The 20,207-nt window shown below is 40.9% G+C and overlaps 2 protein-coding genes across 13 annotated transcripts in view; one reads left to right on the top strand and one right to left on the bottom strand.

The window, feature by feature from the left end:
- Window positions 1-2,937: 2,937 nt before the first annotated feature.
- On the bottom strand, window positions 2,938-5,490 carry Rpl15 (ribosomal protein L15). 3 transcript variants are annotated; one of them, XM_004857763.4, is made up of 4 exons: window positions 5,372-5,490; window positions 4,508-4,689; window positions 4,098-4,234; window positions 2,938-3,301 (listed from the first exon to the last, which is right to left on the bottom strand). In XM_004857763.4, the coding sequence occupies exons 2-4, from the start codon at window positions 4,677-4,679 to the stop codon at window positions 2,996-2,998; spliced, it is 615 nt and encodes a 204-aa protein (XP_004857820.1). In that variant the 5' UTR covers window positions 4,680-4,689; window positions 5,372-5,490; the 3' UTR covers window positions 2,938-2,995. The 3 variants fall into 3 exon arrangements, with proteins under 3 accessions (XP_004857820.1, XP_087038333.1, XP_087038332.1); XM_087182207.1 differs by having other exon boundaries at window positions 5,131-5,404; XM_087182206.1 differs by having other exon boundaries at window positions 4,905-5,391.
- A 79-nt stretch (window positions 5,491-5,569) lies between these two features.
- Nkiras1 (NFKB inhibitor interacting Ras like 1) overlaps window positions 5,570-20,207 on the top strand; it is a 51,959-nt gene continuing 37,321 nt past the window's right edge. For 3 of the 10 annotated variants that reach the window (XM_087182212.1, XM_087182213.1, XM_087182218.1), the window contains exons 1-2: window positions 5,572-5,765; window positions 13,395-13,505. In XM_087182212.1, coding sequence (XP_087038338.1) covers window positions 13,412-13,505 — 94 coding nt within the window. In that variant the 5' untranslated portion in view covers window positions 5,572-5,765; window positions 13,395-13,411. Of the gene's footprint in view, window positions 5,766-10,469; window positions 10,519-12,518; window positions 12,635-13,394; window positions 13,506-19,698; window positions 19,786-20,207 lie in introns of those variants that run through there. The other 7 variants (XM_087182214.1, XM_004857766.4, XM_021238728.2 and 4 more) reach the window with 6 other exon arrangements.

Here is a 20,207-nt window from a genome sequence, read left to right on the forward strand (position 1 = left end):
ATAGGAATGAGCCACCACATCCGGCTCAAAACTTTTTATGGTAAAACTAGACTTTCGATGCCTCTTTTCTCTACTGTGAAATGCCACAAAAACGAGAAAAGAATTTCAAGGCTCTAAATTAGCACTGTACAATAGAACTTTCTTTGGTGATCCAAATGTTTTCTGTGCTAGTATGGCGGCAAATGTGATCATTGAACCCTTAAATGTGGTATGATGTAAGAAATGACTTTTTAATCCTATTTCATTTAAATTTAAGTAGTTACTGGTAGCTAGTGGTATTGTATTGGACAGGGCAAACCTAAAGTTTTTTTTTTTTTGGTACCTGGGATCGAATTTGGTACCTTGTACTTTTAAGGCAGGTGGCAAAACCACTGAGCTAAATCCCCAGCCCTGTGCATCTAATTTTTAACTCTGCCATTCTACTAGGAATTCATCCTACAGATAAATTACAATATATGCATATTTTTTCCGAGATGGTCTCAAAAGGCTGTCCTTGAACTCGAGGCAATTGTCCTGCCTCAGCCTCCCAAGTGCTGGGATTACAGATAGACACCACCATGCACAGTACTTTTTTCCTTTTTTAATAATTGGGGAAAACCTTAAATGTTCATCAGTAGGGGCAATGTCAAACAAATGTTACACCTGTATAAGAATGAAGAAATGGGCCGGGGATTTACCTCAGTGGTGCTGCACCTGCCAGCCAAATACAACGTCCTGAGTTCAATATCCAGTACAAAGAAAAAAAAAAAAAGAAATTCTTTATAAATACAGGATGAACTTTCAGATACATAACTAAGTGGAAAAAATAGTATGTGTATCCTACCACTTGGGTAAAAAAAGAATACATTTGTATTGCTTATACATTCATAAAAATATCCACTAAAAAATCCAAGAAATTAATCCCATTGATTGCCTCCAGGGAGAAGTGGGAGGCAGGAATATTTACTGCACAACCTATGGTGTCTTCTGAATTTTTTTTTGTACTGAGAATTGAACTTGGGACCTTGCACTTTCGAGGCAGGCGGCAGCACCACTGAGCCAAATCCTTGGTCCTCCTCTGCATTTTAATGTTAATGTACTATCAGAACTCTAAATATTTATAGATTAGAATTCATACTACTGAGTGATCCTGAACAAGTCACTTAAGCTTTTGTGCTTCCTCACTGGCAAAAAAATTAGTATCTGTAGGGTTGTGAGAAACCAAGTACTCTTTCTAAAAATGTGAAGTTCCACTGTTATACACTAGACTGAGTATAGCTTAGTGGTAGTGCTTTACCTAGCATTTGCCAATCCTTACTGCCACAAAAACAAATAGAATTATACCCTAAAATAAACATGAAAGCTGGAAACAGCTTGTGGGGTGGTCAGGGGGTATCTGTGACATTTAATATTTGAGGTGGTTTTCTCATTATAAAGGCATCATTGTGCACAGGATAGGTCTTATGGGAGTAAAGGTCCCTAAGTGCCATGAGGAGGTAACAGCAACAGGCAGCACAGGAGGGGTAAAAATGCTACTAACCTCACCCTCTCTCAAACCGAGAGACACTTACCACTCAGCTACATCCCCGCTTTTTTTTTGACAGTCTTGCTAAAGTGCCACGTTGGGGGGCAATTTGCAACCCTCCTGTCCCATCTTAAATGCTGGGATTCCAGGCAGTCATACACCACTGCACCTGGCTAAATAAATTTTTAAGTGTTTTTCTAACTTGCACTAGAAAATGACAAGACTAACAGAAGGCCCACTTGTTTTAGTTTAGTAGACATTTATTCTTTAAACAACCTTTACACACAAAATGTATGGGCCCTTTCTTCATTTTATTGAAAGCTCAGGTCTCAAGGTTTTGTCTGTTAACACGTATTTTCTGGAAATCAACTGACCCTTCTGAAATCCCTATAAAAACAAAAATTGGTACATGGAAAGCATCAATTATATTTTGAAGTTAGGAACCCCCTGCCCCCATTCTTAGGTCAGCAAACCCAGAATTTGAAAAAGTTAATGGGCAATTTCTCCCACACTCAAATTTCACCTGGTAAATAGTACCTGTCTGCTGGAAGATACAACTGAATTGAAATGCGGTCTTTGTAGAATAGCAAATTTTTTGAAAAGTACAGTAGTCTGACCAGGGATGAGAAAACAGACAAGATTAAAAAGCCATCAACTTGCAGTGACACCAACTGACTTAATGTTCTTCTGGAAGTGGATAAATCAAGTTGACCCAAGACAGTTTGCTGGGTACATAAAACATATCTTTAAGTGGCCAATACTTTTTCCCAACCATGTAGCTACAGAATGGCCTCTTGGATTACCAGCTTTCCACCCTTACCTTCATGACTAGTTCACAAACCTAAAGGTAAATTCATTTACCTAATATCCAGTATCTATCAAATTCAGAATTCCATGGAGCCAAATGAGCGAACCAGGAATTTGGACTTTTCACGTGAACTTACTTGGTACTGTGGAGACAGGCAATTTTGTTTAGGCTAAGCCAAATTCATTTCATTTCCAAGAGAAAACTCTGGCAACAGGTTTATTCTTTTGAGCTCCCATCTTTTCTACATATGATCATGACACAGGGTTATCTGATTTCAAGTTTGTATTTGCCAAACTCCAAAAAACCAGCCACTTCAAAACAGCAGAGCATTGCATTACTCCAATAAAGCTGGAGGTTTCATTACATGCACCAAACAGATCTACAGGGCTAGTTTTAGCACTTCTCTTTTAAATAACTTTACATCTATTACATACACCACACAGCATGTTTAAACACTGACATATAACTCCCCAATAAGATAAAGCGAAGACAAAAAAGCTTATTAAAACAAAGATACACCATCACTTATAGTCTTCAAACATTATTGCACTTTAACTTTCATTTGACAAAGCATTCATGAAATAATCAGCAGACTACTTAACAAATAACACTTTTAAGCAGACGGGACTGTCCTAAATTGTTTATTATTTATTAGGTTATGAACTTTACAAACATTACTTCTATCAGCGGTAACGGTGGAGCTGGAGAGTATTGCGCCTTCTCCAAGCTGCACGGCGAGAACCACCAATAGTGTGGTGGAATTTGTGGCCCTTTCCAAGGCCACGACTCTTGCGGCCCGCAGATGTCAGCCCACGCATCTCCCTGTGCTTATGGACTGGTTTGGTGATCCATTGGGTGTCAGGATTTCTTCTAATGGCTTTGTGGAATGGATCAATGAGGATAACCTCAAAGAATTTGTATGTGGAATCTTCACCAACCCAGTAAGAATTCAGAACTCTCAGAGCCCCACAGTGGCGTCCAGCTCGCTCCTAAAACAGGAAAAAAGGCCCAAAGTCAGCCTGAAATATTGTGTACAGTAGCAAAGTAGAATCCTAACTTAACACTAGGTCACCACTAGACAAGAGACCAAGGGTTTTCACTTAGCTCATCAAATTAAGAACTTCCTACAGTGGCTGACATACACGAGATAAAAACACACTTGCTGAAGGACTGAACCCATGGCCTCCTGCATGCTGAAAAGCACTCTACCTACATCTGCAACCCTGTCTTTTTCTAATACAACTTAGACATCAGCAAAAATTTCTTCAAGTTTTAGTATACATTTTAAATTGTGCAGGCACATCTGTTCTCTTCTACATTATTTCCTCTTCTTTGAAAAACAAACTTAGCTTGTGGAAGGAATTAAGACTTTGGTTTGCTAACTAACCCATACAACAGAGACAGCTTAATTTACTAATCCAGAAGGTAACCTGCAACTGACCACTAAGATTAGTAACAAATAAATTTAGCATCTAGAAATCTGCTAACATCAAGTTATTGCCCTTCAAAAGCTTGGGTTCCATCACTTCTCCGCCTTTTGGCTAAGATCAAGTGTAAAAGCTTGGGTTCCACAAATCCAATCATAAAACATTCTCTGCATATACACAAATACAGATTGGTAACAAACACTGATAGTTTTTGATAGCAACTACTCTTGCAAAGATTATAGTTCAACTCGTGTTATACACAGTAAGGCTTCCACAGATAAATCTGCAGTCACTCAAATCCTTCTTACCCACTACCGCTAATAAGTGATAAATACAACTGCTACTCAAAACTGTTTACCTCAGCAACAGACTGAAGGCTTCGTGCAAACTTTAGCTGGTTAACACCATGATGGACAGGCTTGCCGTAAGTCGCACCTTTAGGAACTGGGCGTTTCCGGCCACCACGGCGCACTCGAATCCTGTATATGACATAACCTACACACAAACACATTTGAGACTAGCTTTTTAAAACTCCAGGGTTTACAAAGGGAGGCAGACTATTTTGCACATATGTAATCTACATACTTGTCACTTCAGACGACAGTACATACTGTAGTAGTTTCAGTGCACTATTACTAGTAGCACTGTCCTGCCAAAACATTATGGCAAGGAAGACAATGGGTCACCAATGACTTGCTAATTACTCGTTTCTAGCTTTTCTCGACCAATATACAGTAATTCAAACATCTATGCAACGAGACCACGCACCTTGTTTGGCCTTGTATCCCAGTCTCCGCGCTTTATCCGGCCGGGTGGGGCGGGGAGCCCTGTGCAGCGCAGAGAGCTGGCGGTACTGCCAGCAGCGGACCCTCAGAAGAAAGCGCATCACATCCGACTGCTTCTTCCTCCATAGCTCCTGGATGTACTTGTACGCACCCATCTTGGCTTACCTTTCAAGACAAAACTGCGTATGAAAAAACAGCACCCGCTTCAAGTACAATGAGACCATACGTCCGTCCATCTTAGTTCTTACCTCCCCGAAGAAAAACCCCGGGAATGAAAATGGCTCTGCAACTGCAGGCGACCGGAGCCCACCCCCCATCTCCGCGCCCACGGACAGCCGCCTCTGTACGCCCAGCACGGAGCAGCCAGAAGCGCTACGCACATTTTTGGTCGGACGAATGAACAGAGCTGGATCTGGACACCTAGAAGGCGAATGCCCACGGCAGGCGGCGCGTTCCCAAGGGCCCAGCTCGCAAGGCAATGTCGCCGACACCACAGGAAAAGATGGTGTTGCTGTCGCCAACAAGGGTGACCTCTCGAGTAAAACTGACTGACCCCATCCAACGTGCCAGGCTCGCTCTGGCTGCCCAAGGCCTAGCCTCCCATACCTCCGCCCCACGCCTCCTTCAGGCTCTGCGGCCCAGCTAGAATTCGCGCCGCCATCGCGTCTTCCCCCACCCCAACCGTGGGGACGATTCTCCACGTTCTCGCGGTCCTGCATCCTGACTGGGCTCTCGCCGCAGAGGAGGCAGGAGGAGCCCCGAAGACGCAGGGTCTGCAAGTTCGGATGGCTGAGACAGAGAGCGATTAGCGGCGGATGGAAGAGCGAAGGTCCACCACCCAGCCTACCTGATGGCTGCCGCCAGATGGAAAGGAAGAAGCCTCCCTCCCACAATCCCTTTTGAGCTCCTCCCCCACTTCAGCAAGTCCTTTTCCGGTGGAACGCGGCTGCCACCCAGAACCTCATGGGATATGTAGTTCCGGCCTCGAGTCCGGTGGGCGAGGTTCGGCCGGGATTGGGCAAAACCCTTTGTTTCCCGCCCCCAGCTCCTTTGGAGGAATAGTTGCCTGAGAGGCGGCACCGGAGCTTGAGAGAGGCGAGGTCTGGCCGGGGGTGGACCGTGTCCTCCTGCGGCTCAGAGGAGGCAAGTTGAGGGCGGGGCCCTAAAGCTGGTGGCGTTGGACCGCTGCGGAGTCGCGTATCCTGCGCGCTGGTATCTGAGAGCTCGGCTGCAGCGCACAGGTTCGTTCACTCCTCACCTGAGAAGTCGCCGCTGGTTCCCGGGGGCGCTGGCCCTCTCCGGTCTCCGTCAGGAAGGTTCCGAGCCCGCAGCGAGGCCTCCGTGGAGGGGCCCCGCGCGTCTCCTTCCCGCAGGCCCGGCTCCGAGCGCGGGGTGGGTGCTGGGGCTCGGCGCCTTTCGTTTCCCTGCTTTTCTGTGTGTGCGTTTTCTCCCAGATTTGCTAGCGTCAGACCAGTTTGTGTTTTTGTTGTTGTTGTTTTGAAAAGCAAAATTATTTGCCAAGACCTGTTTGGCAGGTGCGAATGCTTTGGGAAGAAATGCCGAGAAAATACTGGCATTTTGCGTTGCGTTCTTTATCGAGAAATAGTTCACTGGCTTTTTTTGGGCTTCCAGAATATTTTTAATACAGTCGTGTGATTTTAATTACCTTCCTAATCCTTTTATGTGTGGCCAAGGCTTAAGTGAATCATATTTACCTTGTAAGTCAGTTAATGGTTTTGCGCCCCCCTTCATATTTGCCTTTAAAAAAACTACATTTTTGCCATTGTAAGAGTCCTCCCCTATTTATTCACCCAACAAGTATAAAATATATTAAATAGCTCATATATGCCAGGCACTATCCTAGCTGGAGATGCCGCAGCGAACGCAGAAATTTTAGCTTTCTTGGAAACAAACCGTAAACGTAAGTACTGTAGATGTTCCATTTGGTGGTACACGCTAAGGGGGAAGCGTCGAGGGCAGCAAAGGGTAGGGGTGCTGGGGTGAGGGTTGCCGCCGAAGGCGCGAGCACTGCGTTGCCCTTTGCCGGCGCCGAGCACCCCGCCGCTGTGCCGGGCTTACTTTGGGGGACGGGCCGCCCACACAGCTGGCTCCAGCTCTGGCTCCAGCGTTAGCCAAGGACCCGCAGGGGGCAGTTGACGGCAGTGAGGCTCACGGCCTCACTTGTTTATCCTGGGGAACACCTGGTGGCGGTTACAGTTTTTGATGGAGTGTTCAGGGTATCTTTCTCGAGTAGTAACCTTTGGAAGAGACCTCAGGCCTGGGAGTGTATCTCGCTGGTACAGTGCGTTTTAATGCCTGTTCGAGGCCCTCGGGCCATTCCCCAGCCCCAAGCGACAAATAACCCGCCCAAGATTTGAGCTGGTCTGTAGGCTGGTGAGTTCACCGGGGCAAAGGGAGAAGTGACAAGGCTGAAATACGCTAGGACGCAAAAAGAAACACAGGGATCCACCGTGGCTTGCGTCAGCCCTGTGAGAAAGTAGGACAGAATGTCAGAGAGGTGAAGGTTTTTATGTGGACTTAAGATTTCAAACTGCCTAAGACTGGAAAGCACTGGAAGGTTTTGAACATACGGCTTATATTTTAAAAGGGTAACTTGAGTTGCTACTTTGAGACTAAAAGGAAAGAGAAAAGGTGGAAGCAGAGATACTAGGTGAAAATCAAGATGTCTCTAGGACTGTTCCTTCTGTACGGGGCGGGGGGGGGGCAGCATTAGTGGGCCCCTGCCTGCATTCCTGCACCTTCCAGTCACTTCCTCGCACCTCTTCGGTGGTCCTGTCACAGACAGTAGTGATTTACGTTGCTCTGCTCCACCCCATAATCTAAGGATAGTTTCTGTATCTAAAGACTTAATTCACTTACACACGCTAAATTTCTTGACCTTGGAAAATAGTAACAAGTTTTGGGGACTAGAATAGGGTTTTGGGAAGATCAGACCAGATGAGAGAGAGAGAGATAGTGCCTCAGGCCCCTTGAATAGTAATGAAGATGGAAATCGATGCAGCCCTGGATATATCTCAAAGGTACAGAACAGGATTTACCGGTGGATCATGATCAAGATTCGGGGTTCAAGGGAAAATGAATTTAGGGTGACTGCCTATTTGAATGAATCATGTGGAAAGATGATGTGGGGAATGTGAATAATCACTATTAATTTATCAATTGGTTTTGCAGTTTTTTCGATGTGCAGTTTCTCAATTAGCAGTTTAGTGGGATTTGTATGTGTATATCCATTAGATTTTGAGATTTCCTGAAGACAAAGATCATTTCTGGTTTTCCCTTTAGTTTGTCTCTGATGTTTGAAGTTAAGGTAGGCCCTCACTATTAAATAAAGAATGGTAAGCTGAACTCTGCTTATTATATTTCACTATGTGAAGTACTTGCAAAACCCTTTGAATGTTTATGATGGTAAAAATATTTACATGTGAAAGTATTACATGCCATAATGTTTATATAAGTAAATATGCAGTGTAGAAGTTTTACTCATCTGATGCTATTTTTTCAGATTTATAACATCTTTCCTGTGATGTTAACAGTGTTTTGGTATCTTTCTAGTTGCATAGAAGTTGTTTTACTATAAAAATAAAATGGGGCCAGGGATTTAGCTCAGTGGCTCCGGCACCTGCCTCGCAAGCACAAGGTCCTGAGTTCAATCTCCGGTACCAAAAAAAAAAAAAAAAAATAGAGTGATCCCCTTATTTGGAAGTTTGGGGAAGCTGTTTCTGATGATTCCTCAGAGAGAATGTTGATAAAGTTCGGTATTTTCCATAGGAGTGGACAATCGAATGTGTTTTCTAACAATATTATTGATTATTCTATAAAGCAAAGCAATGTGGATTTCAGACAGCTTTGGATCTTCCCTTTTAAAAATGCTCTCTCAGTTGTTTATGTCAGATGAAGTTTAGTAGGTCACAGATTGAGTTTTGTTGTCCAGCAATCTCTTACTTAGGGTAAGAACTATTACAAGAAACTATAAGTACTGCATTTTATGTTAACTTCAGTGTTGATACATATTCTGGATAAGCAGTTTCCCCTCTCATGGCATGGCAGGTTTTTTGCTCTTTTGCTTTGGGTTCGTTTTGTTTTTTTGAGACAGGGTTTCACTAGGTGGTCTAGGCTGGCCTCGAACTCACAGTGATCCTCCTGTGTCAGCCACCCAAGTAGTGGGATTACAGGTGTCCACAACCATGTCCAGCTGGCATGGCAGTTTTGAAAGGAACCTAAAGGTCATCTATTTACTCTGTGGCTTTCCAAACTCTTGAAACTAGATTTAAGAGGCTTGACCATGCCCAGGATCTCTTCATGTGATTCTTTGCCTGTCCAGGGTACTGCAGGTGACCTTTTTGTACATTTATTGTATTTATGCTATATTATGCTTATGATATTTATAATTACAATTGTATTTCAATTTAGTACTGTATTATGAAGCATAATGCGAATGGAACTAAGCTTGTAGTAGTACTTACTTGCAGTACTGGAAACTGAAATCAGGGCCTTAGCAATGAACTACATCTCTAGCCCTTTTTGATTTTTTTTTGTACCAGGGAATCGAATTCAAGACCTTGCACTTGCAAGGCAGGCGTGGCGCCACTGAGTTACATCCCTGGCTCTTGAATTTTTTTTTTTTTTTCTTCACCAGGGATTGAACTCAGGTCCTTGTGCTTGCGCAGCAGGCGGCGAAACCACTGAGCTAAATCCCAGGCCCTCTTGAATTTTTTTGAGACAAGGTCTCTCTTGTCCATGCCGAGCTTGAACTCGTGGTCTCTCAGGCTCACCCTCCCAGAGTGTTGGATTACAGGCATGTGCTCATGCTATGTAGCATGATATGTAGCATACCATGCTCAGCTAGTAGTTTTTATTTGTAAATCTGGGTATATTTAGGCACGAGAAGCACTTATATTTTTATGTGAATTATTGTCATAGGAATTATATAGGGGGAACAAAGTATTCTTTCTGTGTGTTGTTATGTTATTTATTCAGAATGAATTATTTTTACTTCCATGTAGAGGAATTTACATATTTTGAGTTAGAAAACCCCCACATATCTACACTAACTTGAAAGTAAGGTGTGTGTGCTTTTTTTTTGGTACCCGTAATCGAACTCAGGGCCTCACACTTGCCAGGCAGATGCTGTGCTGCTGAGCTACATTCCTGGCCCAAAGAGTAAGTTTTTCCTGCAAAAATTATGACCAATAAATAGTTCAGAGCTGTCACCAGGTGTGTGGCATGTACCTGTAGTCCCAGCTACTTGGAAGACTGAGGCTGGAGGATCATTTAAGTCTGAGCATTCTGTACCAGCCTGGGCAGCAAAAGGAGACCATCTTTAAAAAAAAGTTTAGAGTGGTCACTGTCTTTGCCTCTGCTAGCCTTTGAGACACTGATAATAATGAGAACGTTACAGATTAGATATATATTTTTCTATGCTGTATGTTATATCATAACACTTTAAAAATAAAAATACAGTTTATAAGGGATTCATACTTTTGTTTTGTTTTGTTTTGTTTTTTTGAGGCAAGTCCTCCCTACGTAGTTCAGGCTGGCTCTGAACTCACTATGTACCCCAGGCAGGCCTCGAACTTGTGGCGATCCTCCTGCCTCAGCCTCCCAAATGCTGGGATTACAGGCATTCGCCACTGCCCCCAGCTTCATACTTTTTAATTGACGCTAGCGGGTCACTAATCTGCTTTCTTCAGTAGTACTGTTTCCAATTTGGAAGACAACTAGGAACCTAGAATATTTCAGCCATGCTCTGATTAATCACACTTATGTTTTTATCTTTGTTTTCCTTTCCATAGTGTAAAGTATTTATTGAGGTCTGTTTGATCCTTCTCTTTTCTTCCTAAAAAAAGAAAAATCTTAAGTTTCTTAGCTAGTGTGTTTTGTTTTGCTGATGTTGTGCTTGTTTTGAGATGGAGTTTCACTGTGTTGCCCAGTCTGGTCGTCAACTCCTGGGTTCAAGCAAGCCTCCCATCTCAGGTATGCACTATTATGCCTGGTTCTTAGCCTGTGTTTTGAGCTACCTGTATTCAGTTAGCTTTACTCTTTGTCCTTGGTGAAGTCTTTTCTGGCAGTATCGAAGTGAACGCCCCAGTTTATTTGTATATACTTACACACAAATACAAAATAATAATATATTCTTGACTAACTTTATCTGCTAATCCTAGCATCAGTGAACCATCCAAGTACAATCAAAGTGTACCACTTTTTAAGCACATATTTTAAGATCACTTCCAAAGGGTCTTTGGTGTACAGCATTTGATCTTAAGTTCTCAGGAGTCTTTTGGCTTCGCCATTTTCCCAATTTGCTGCAGCTCCTTGCACTCATACTTGCTTTCCTGTTACTAGTATGAATCACTGGGTTTGTTTTTTGATGTTTTGTTTTGCTTTTTTCTCTTGTGGCTAGCTATTGCTTTCTTTTAGCTACAATGTCAGTCCACCCTTTTAAGGCACTGGAGTTTTTTAGAAGATTGGTATAATGTGATAAAAGGGCATTTACTTATACCCATTTGAACAGGAAGGGAAGAAGGGTAAGGATTGATATTTAGAAATTCTACAGAGGCTGACATTTTCAGAGGAAGGGAAATGACAATTAAAAAGTTAGAGTTTAGATTCCAACAGCAACTTTTTCTGATAGAATTATATTGCACTGCCATTATTTTTTCTATATTCCAGTAGATTGGTAGATTTCTTTTTCAAACTCTTTGTAGATGCCTAGGTGGCAGCTTCCTTTAAATTCTCTTTTTTTTTTTGAGACAGGATCTTGCTTTGTAGCCCAGGCTGGCCTTGAACTTGGGGTGATCCTCTAGCCTCAGCCTCCTGAGTGCTGGCGTGCACCACCACACCTGGCTATTATCATTAGAAAACATTTGAAAGAAATATTCAGTGGTATCATAACTTACCAAGAAGTCACAACATGTGGAAAGAGTAGACCCCTATGATAAATGACATTAATCATAAATTTAGCTGGGCACAGTGGTACATGCCAGTAATCTGAGCTACTCAGGAGGCTGAGGCAGAAGATCATGAGTTTGAAGCCAGTCTGGGCAAATTAGCAAACTCTGTCTCAGAGTACAAAGTAAAATAATATAGGGATATAGCTCAACGTGAGGCTCTGAGTTCAATCTGTGACACCGTAAAAAAAAATGACAACACACACACAAAACCATAAATTCAGAGGTACCTGCATTTCTTGAAAACCCTTTAAAATAGGCTATAGTTACAGACATAGGAGATATCATATCATAGATAATCAATGTTACATAAAGCTATGCCCTTATTGATAAAGGCAAAGAATTTTTCTATCGTAGTTATGTTGAAAATATAAAGAAAAGAAAGTCCCTTACAAGAATTGGTGCACAGGAAGGAAGTGGTAAATATTCTTGAGAGATCTAGGCTACAGAAAGATTATTTCCTGTGTTTGCTACCCAGGAAATAATGGTGGCATCACAGAGAAATGGTTATTTGCCTTACAGGTAAAATACAGTGTTCTGCTCTAGAAATGAATGCTGTATTGTTACAATGCTACATTAATATTAGCATTAACTTTTTTTCTGTCAGCTGACTGGTTGATTTGGGTCATAAAGAATTACAGACTTAGAGAAAATAAAGAAGACTTAAGGAAACTTCATTTGTTGCTTAATGTTTTCAGAGTTGGTAAAACTAATAGTGCTGGGCAACACACATGTGTACAAAGATAGCTAATGTTCTGGCACCATTAAGATATATTCTGTGTTGGATTTTTAGTTGTCACAGTCCAAGTGAACACAGATATTCAGCATTTGCTTTCTTACGGTTGTTTCTGAATACAGGGAGTTGTGACATCCCTTTTAGCTAGGATTATGGCATATCCATTTGTAGGTAAGAACTGGAGGAAAGAAGGAGCTGGTGAGAGATGGCAAAAAATAATGTCAAAATTAGAATTTATTTTAGGAGGTTATTCTGTTGTATTTAATGATCCTTTTTTTCCTTTCTTCTAGAAAACAGAAGCCTTGAGGATGTTTGAAAAAAATGTTACCTGAACTTGCTGTTTCTTGGATATAAATTGGAAAGCTAGGAAAAATGAATTTTCCTTTTCCTAGTTTAGAGTGCCTGGGTAATTTTTCTAGCATTGTCTGTGCCTCCTTAAAAAAGCAGTGTGACTGGCCGGGAATTTAGCTCAGTGGTTCCGCCGCCTGCTTTTGCAAGCAAAAGGACCTGAGTTCAATCCCTGGTACCAGAAAAAAAAGTATGACTAAAAGAGCCTGTGTGACTACCAAAATCCAATTTTTCACTCTCCTGAGAATAGATTGACAGTAGTACTAATATTTCTTTTTAAAAAGGGCCATTCTTTGTCCAAAAATTTTATGTCCCTGCCTCTTTAAAGCTTTACTTAAATGTTTATTTTCCCAGGTAAACATTGATGAGTAGGCAGTCTTTTTTAAGGATTAAAGATTTTATTGGATTCCTAGAGATTTATCAATACTGAAATAATTGTTCATGTAAAATTTTTTTTTTTTTAAGCAATTGTGGGGCTGGGAAGTGTAGCTTAGTGCCACAGCATCTGCCTGGCAATTGACAGTCCCTGAATTTGATTCTCAGTACCCTAAATAAATAAATAAATAAATAAACCAATTGTGTGCATGTGTGTTGTAATGTTACAGTAAATCTAGATTATCTCTGAAGATAAGGAATTATTTCAGTGATTGGCCTAAGGGAGCAAATGGAAGACTGGGGAATGGGATTTGGAAAGAGTCTTATTCTGTATTGTCTTTCTTATATTTGAAATTTATCCTGTGTATATATTACTGATTAAATTTAAACTTCAAAAGAAGGAAAAAGATACATTTCAACAATAAAGACTATTCTCTTCACAGTGATATCCTGAGAGAAGATGGGAAAGGGATGCAAAGTTGTGGTTTGTGGATTGTTATCTGTGGGGAAAACTGCAATTCTGGAGCAGCTCCTTTATGGAAATCATATGATTGGTAAGATTATTTTGCTTTAGTTTCTCCCAGTGTTGGCAATCCTGGTCTCAGGTCCCTGTTATGGGTGTCAGCTGTAGGCGACTCGGGGTCATGAGCCCCAAGCCTGGAGTACCACCTGTAGCTGAGTCTCCCGTTACTTTGTTCCTCCCTGACCCAGGGGTGAAGGAGGATGAATGACAAAGAGACACGGAGTCAGCTTAACCTGCAGGCAGTCGGGGCTCCTACCTCTGGTAGGCAGAGGGGCCCTGAGCCTTTGACTCACATCACTTTTATTCACGTAAACAGGGACACAAGCAATCAAGGTAACACAAGATTCATTTGGTTTCCAGTATCCATTAGTACTCTCTGGTAAACAACTTAACCTCAGCTGTCTTAACTTTTCCCTAATATGCAGTCACCCTAAAGTACAGCCTTTCTCCTTTGTCACAGAGGAGGCCAATCAGGCCTTAATTCTCCTCTGGTCCTTGAGATCCCAGGATGCTGGGAACTGGTGGAGAGCTTTCATTGGTCATCAAAAGAGTGGCAATGGTATAAAATGGTGAAGTATAAGAGGAGAAAAGATAGGGGAGAGGGAAAAATATCTTGATTTTATTGAAATTCACCTGTGCTTGCTATAAGTTATGACAGATAAGAAAAGGCTGACATATAGAAATGAATATACTTTTATATATGTGTGGTCTCCTGTATATTTACATGCAAATAAATTGGGGTTTAGAAGTCATAGTCACTGACTTAAGAATACGCTGAATGAGCTCTCATTCTCAAATGTGACTTTCCAATACAGTACTGCTTATAGGTTTTAAAAAAGGAAGAAATAAAAAATGGAAGAAATAAGAATATTTGCTGCACAGAATGAACCAATATGAGGACAGAATTTCACATATAGAAGATAAGATTGCAATTAGTGAGGAGGAAAAGAAAAATTGCTTTAAAATTGTAAAGGAACACGAGAAATCAATCCAGCAGCTGTTAGACGATGCAAAGAAGAATAACGTAAGACTGATTGGAGTCAATGAAGAAAGAGGAGAGAGTGCAGATGACATTAAAAAACTGTTCACAGAAGTGATGGCAGAAAACTTCCCAAGGAGGGGAAAAGAATTTGACATACAAATAAGTGAGGCATATAGGACTCCAGCTAGCCTTAATCAAAAAAAATCTACACATAGGCATATAATAGTTAGGATTCCAGAAATCCAACAGAAGAACAAAATTCTACAAGCAGTGAGAGAAAAGAAACAAATCACATACAAAGGAAAGCCCATGAGAATCACAGCAGACTTCTCAATGCAAACCCTCAAGGCAAGAAGAGCTTGGAGTGATGTATTTCAAGCCCTAAAGGAAAACAGCCTCCAACCCAGATTGATGTACCCTGCAAAACTATCTTTCAAAATTGATGGAGAAATAAGATACTTTCATGTTAAAGAGCACCTTAGGAACTTCGTGAATACCAAACCGGCACTCCGAAACATTTTAGATAATACCCTAGGAAAAGACAGTGAGGATCACAACCCCAGGAAGCCCAGCAGAATGAATCCATTGGGCGTGACAAATTAAAAGCAAAGGGGGAGAATCCAACAAAAAGAAAAATTCATGACAAGGCTTTTAAAACTTTTAACTTCATCTCCCTAATGAGTGTATAATTCAATCTTATTATTGTACTGATTAGTATTTTTCTGATTCTAGAGTTGCACCCCATTCCTTGTGGTATACTGGCTATTTATCATCTTCTTATGTCTACATTTTAATTGGGTTGTCTATTAATGAGCTCTAAGAATTCTTTATATATTCTTGTCATAGGTTATATGCATTGTAAATATGGTCTGTTTAAGGACTACTTTTCATTTTAATGATGTCACTTAAAATTCTAAATTTTATGGAATCTCATTTATCAATTTTTTTCTTTAATCATGTTTTTTGTATCCTGGATAGTTCTTGCCTACCCTGAATTCATAAATATTTTCCCTTATAATTCCTTCTTAAAGTTTTATACTTTTAGGCTTTCTTATTTAGGTTTATAGATCCCTTCAAGTTATTTTCATGTATGGAAGAAAAGGGTTGAGGTTAATTTTTTATATACGGATACCAGGTGTTCTAGTGCCGTTTGCTGAAAACACTATCTCTTTGTTGGCTCTTGAATTGAGTTTATGTTCTATAAAATGCTAATGTTAAATAATCTTTCAAAACTCAGTGGACCATATATGTGTGGTTCTATTTCTAGATTCTCTGTTTTATTCCAGTGATCTATATGTCTTTCCTTACACCAACACTGCCTTGATTACTGTAGCTTTAGAAGAACTCTTAAAATTAGGTACTAAATGTCTTCCAACACTGTTTTTGTTTTTAACTTTTCTAGGTCCTTTGTACTGCTACATAACTTTTAAATTTCAATACCCAGTTCTTCATTTATAGCAAGTATGCACAGACCTGAATTTTTATATATACCTTGTGTTTTCTAATCCTGCTAAATTCAAATACAAGTTCTAGGGGCTCCTAGAGATTTCTTAGTATTTTCTCTGTAGATGATCATTTCATCTACATATAAAGATTTTGCTTCTGCTATGCCAATCCTATCCTAGTTGTGTCATTTTATTGTCAGACTATTTTGGTGGGGACTAGGTTTCAAAGTTTAATGGACAGATAAAGAGTAAGCATATTTGCCCTTGTTCCCCACCTTAAGGAGAAAGCATTGTATCTTCTCCATTTATATAAGGCAGTCTTGCTGGAAGTATGGAGTACATGTCTTTAATCTGTTGAGAAGTTTCTGTTCTACTTCTAGTCTCCTGATAGCTTTTACCATGAACAGCTGTAGAATTTAGGCCAATACTTTTTTTCCAACTAGTGACAGGATCATATGGCTTTTTCCTTTCCTCTGCTAAAATGATGACTTTTGGGGGTGGATCTTCCAATGCTGAACCAACACTGCCATCCCTATAACAAAACCACTTTCTACATCCTGCCAGATCTGACTTCCAATAGTTTGTTTTGTTAAACAAATTGCTATCTATGTTCATACTTTTTTCTTTTATTATCTTTATCCAGTTTTAGGATTAGCACAATGTTGAGTTCCTAAAATGAGGAGAGAAGTGTTCCTTCTTTTTTCTGCTTGAATTGTTTGATATAATTTATCAGTTAAAATGTTTATGAGCCTGCTGTTGTTATATAGGTAAGTTTTCAAGCTAGGAATATACTTTCTTTAATAGGTGCTATTCAAATTTTATATTTCCTCCAGAGTTAGTTTCATTAATTTGTCTTCCAAGGTACTTCTTAGAAGTTGTCAAATTTATATCAAAAAAGATTTTTGTAATGTGCTTTCTATATCCTTTTAAATTCTGTAAAATCTGTGGTAATGTCTCCTAGATCTTGATATTGTAATTTAAAAAATGTATAACTGATATTGTGTAACAGGAAGAAAAGGTCTAAAAGAGGGGAATTGGGAGGGGTAGGGGAAGGGAAAAAAGAGAAAGGAAAAACTGAGAAGAGGAAAAAAATGGAAACAAGGTCTTTGCGTATAGGGAAGGGGGGTGGAGGGGGTGAAGGGAGGGCAAGGAAAGGGGAAAAAAAGAACCAAGAGACTCATGTAATGGTACAAGATCCCAATGATGAATATAACTGTATTTTATACCAAAAATGTACCAATAAACTTAATGGGGGGGGAATATTTGCTGCAATGTGACCTAATTTTGTGAATTGGATTATCATTTATTCAGTGGTCAATTATTAAATATTATTTGATAAAGGGTGTGATGATTTCTCATACAGTTAAAGAGGTAAAAGAAGACAGGATTTTAAAAAGACTTTCTAGCTTTAAGGAGGTCCTGGTTTTAGTAAGGAAGACAGACATTACAGGTTAGAATAAAATAAGGTTTATGTAAGGGATAAATATAGATCTCCAAAGCATTTCTTTCTGGTAAGTGGTTCAGAGTACATTTTTATATTTTACTACCTATTTTATTAGGAATCTCTGTATTCTGGGTGGTAAAACAATATTTACAATTTTGGTTAAATTTTAATTTAATGTGTATTACATCTGTGCTGGTAGTTTTCAATTTTTTTGGTTTTAGAATCCATTTACTCCCTTAAAACAACTGAGGGTATATATAGTAGGTGTCTTAGTTACTTCTCTTGTTGCTGAAACAAAATACCCAATGCCCAAAGTTAAAGGAGAAAGGTTTATTTGGCTCACAGTTTGTAGAGATTTCAGTCCATAGTTAGCTGGCTCCAAGGCAGATAAAACATTGCAGAGGAGAAACAGTTCATGGCATGCAAAAGGTAGCAAAGCAAGCAAGGGACCTTAGGAGCTTATTTCTGCCCCTTTTATATTCCATCGAGGCCACTGGAATTAGGGTGGTGCCAAACCAGTCAGTGGGCTGATTTACACCCTTTAATCCAGCATTGCACCATGAATTAGTCACACACTCTAGATCCAGCCACCTCTGAAAAAGTCCCACCAATGACCACATGAGGCTTTGGGGGACATCTAGACACAAGCCATAATATTTTGCCTCTGGCCCTTCAGAAACTCATGCATGTCTTTTATGCAAAAGGCATTTAATCCATCTCTAAGAGTTGCCAAAGTCTTAACAGTTTCAGCATTGGTGAAAAGTCCAAGCCCAGAGGCTGAGATTTAAGGCAAACTCTTAGCTGTAAGCCACTGTACAAATGAAAAGGAAGTTAAACACTTCCAATATTCAATGGCGTGAGATAGATGTTTCCATTCCAAAAGGTACAAAGAGGGGGATAGAAAGGAATGGGAACAGAGCAAGTCCAAAATCCAGTAGGGCAAATGTTAATTCCTGTAGTTCCGTGTTCAGCATCTGATGTGAACTGTGGCAAATTATAAACTCCAGAGGACTTATGGCACTTCTGGTGGTTGTAGCTCCCACAGCTTTGCTCTTGGGCCAATTCTGCTCCCTCTGCTCAGCTTTCCTCAGACGATCCACATTCCTGGCTTCTTCAAACTTCTGGGGTCTCCACTGCACCCTCGGCTTCACACTCACAACTTCACACAGTGCCCTCTTAGGGGCACACAGCTTGGCCTCCTAAGTGAAATCTTGGTGGGGCCCTGGGATGTACCTCAGTGATGCAGCGCCTGCCTGGCAAGCACAAGGCCCTGAGTTTGACTCCTGGTACCAAAAAAGAAAAAGACCGAAAACCCTAGATCTAGGTGGAAACCTTCCTTGCATTCTGCATGCATTTAAAACCAGCACCATGTGGATGATGCCAAGGTCTGCTGCCAGCTGGAGCAGACCCAGCCAGGTTTCCTTTTCTCTTGGCTGTAGGGATCGAGTGCCTATGAACCCAATCCTGAGGAACAGCTTCCCTAGGCCACCACCATTCTGGAACATGGTGCTCTCGGGCTCTCTTCTCAAATCAGTTTTGAGGCTGCAGAGGCTGGAGTGCTGCTGTTTCATGTGATATCCTTAGGCCATTTTTCTATTCTATTCCTTCTCAGCAGTCAAGATCTCCTCTGCTCTGTCTTTGCAGGCCGCAGCTTTACTGGTGCTTCCTTTCTGGCCAAACTCAAAACCTTTTAAATCATTCTGCTGACCTCTTTGCTCTTCATTCTCAATGTAGATCTGGCTGAAAGCCCCCAACAGCAGCCATTCCACGGCCTCAACATTAGACTGCCTTGAAATTTCTTCTGCCAGATTAATTAGTCTGCCAAGTTAATCTCAGTGTCATGGAAAGTATCTGGATGCGAGCAAAATGCAGACTAACTTTCTGCCAAGGTCTAACACACATTGTCTGGAGTCCAAGAGCCAGGGCAGTCCTTCCCAGCAGAAACCTCTGGAGTCTGGTCTTCACTGGCTGGATTTCTTATCAGTTTTCTGGTCTTTTGAGCTCTGAACAGAATCTCCCGTCAAGTACAGTATTCCGGCTCTGCTTTTTCAGCCAGCATCTCTGAACTTTTCCAAACTCTTCCCATAAGCCAGTTCCAAAGGCTCCTGAACCCCAAGGTCAGGTACAGTCACAGCAACGACCCTACTACTCTGGTACCACATTCTGTATCAATGTTTACTGGAAAAACAGATGCAAATTTTTATATATTTGTATATCTTACAAGATTAAGTTACAGTAGCTGTGCAGAGTCGGATATGGAAGAGTGCAGAGGATCTGTCTGCACACTGGAGATCCGAAGGATCCAGTTGAAGGCCTGGAGCTCACTGCAGTGTCTCTTGGGAGTCTGTTTCAGGAGGCCAATGGATCTGAGATGAAAAGCTGAAGAGCCTACTCCAGAAGGCTGAAGGTCTGTGCTGGAAGCCAGGAGATGATGTCCAAGGTGATGGTGAAAATTGGAGCACCTCTGAAGAAACAGAGGCAGATCTGTCCTTCTTCATTTCCCCTTTATACCATCCAGTTGACAAGCCAGCCTAGGGTGGGCTTTTCACCGTGGGGTGTGGAATTGCTGAGCCACTTTAGTTGAGCTTCTCTTACTCAAGTTGACACAATCAGTCAGCCATCACAGTAGGCTGTGTCTTTTAAGCTACTGTATTAAATATTAAAATGGAAATAATTTTAAACTAAAAAACTCCTGACAGTTTTATGAAAATTATATTTTCACAATAAAAATTAGTAAGAAAGCTTGCATTGATTTATATTTTGAAAATCTAACCTCTAACTTAATAGAAAGTGGCTGGATTGTCATATCTATTTGCGTTTGTATTTATTCTGTTGTATTAGTGTTTGAGTTGAAATATAGGA

The sequence above is a fragment of the Heterocephalus glaber genome, unplaced genomic scaffold (genome assembly GCF_053883595.1).
Source record: "Heterocephalus glaber isolate CG9 unplaced genomic scaffold, H.glaber_assembly_v1.0 deba00001472, whole genome shotgun sequence".
In the NCBI taxonomy this organism is placed as follows: domain Eukaryota; kingdom Metazoa; phylum Chordata; class Mammalia; order Rodentia; family Bathyergidae; genus Heterocephalus; species Heterocephalus glaber.

What these genes read in the sequence shown, in the direction of transcription:
- Rpl15 (XM_004857763.4), bottom strand. Translation starts at nt 4,679, where the DNA reads ATGGGTGCGTACAAGTACATCCAGGAGCTATGGAGGAAGAAGCAGTCG. An exon ending in GGGATACAAGGCCAAACAAG is followed by an intron (nt 4,235 to 4,507) that starts GTGCGTGGTCTC and finishes GTTTGTGTGTAG; the next exon opens with GTTATGTCATATACAGGATT. An exon ending in GCCTTCAGTCTGTTGCTGAG is followed by an intron (nt 3,302 to 4,097) that starts GTAAACAGTTTT and finishes TTCCTGTTTTAG; the next exon opens with GAGCGAGCTGGACGCCACTG.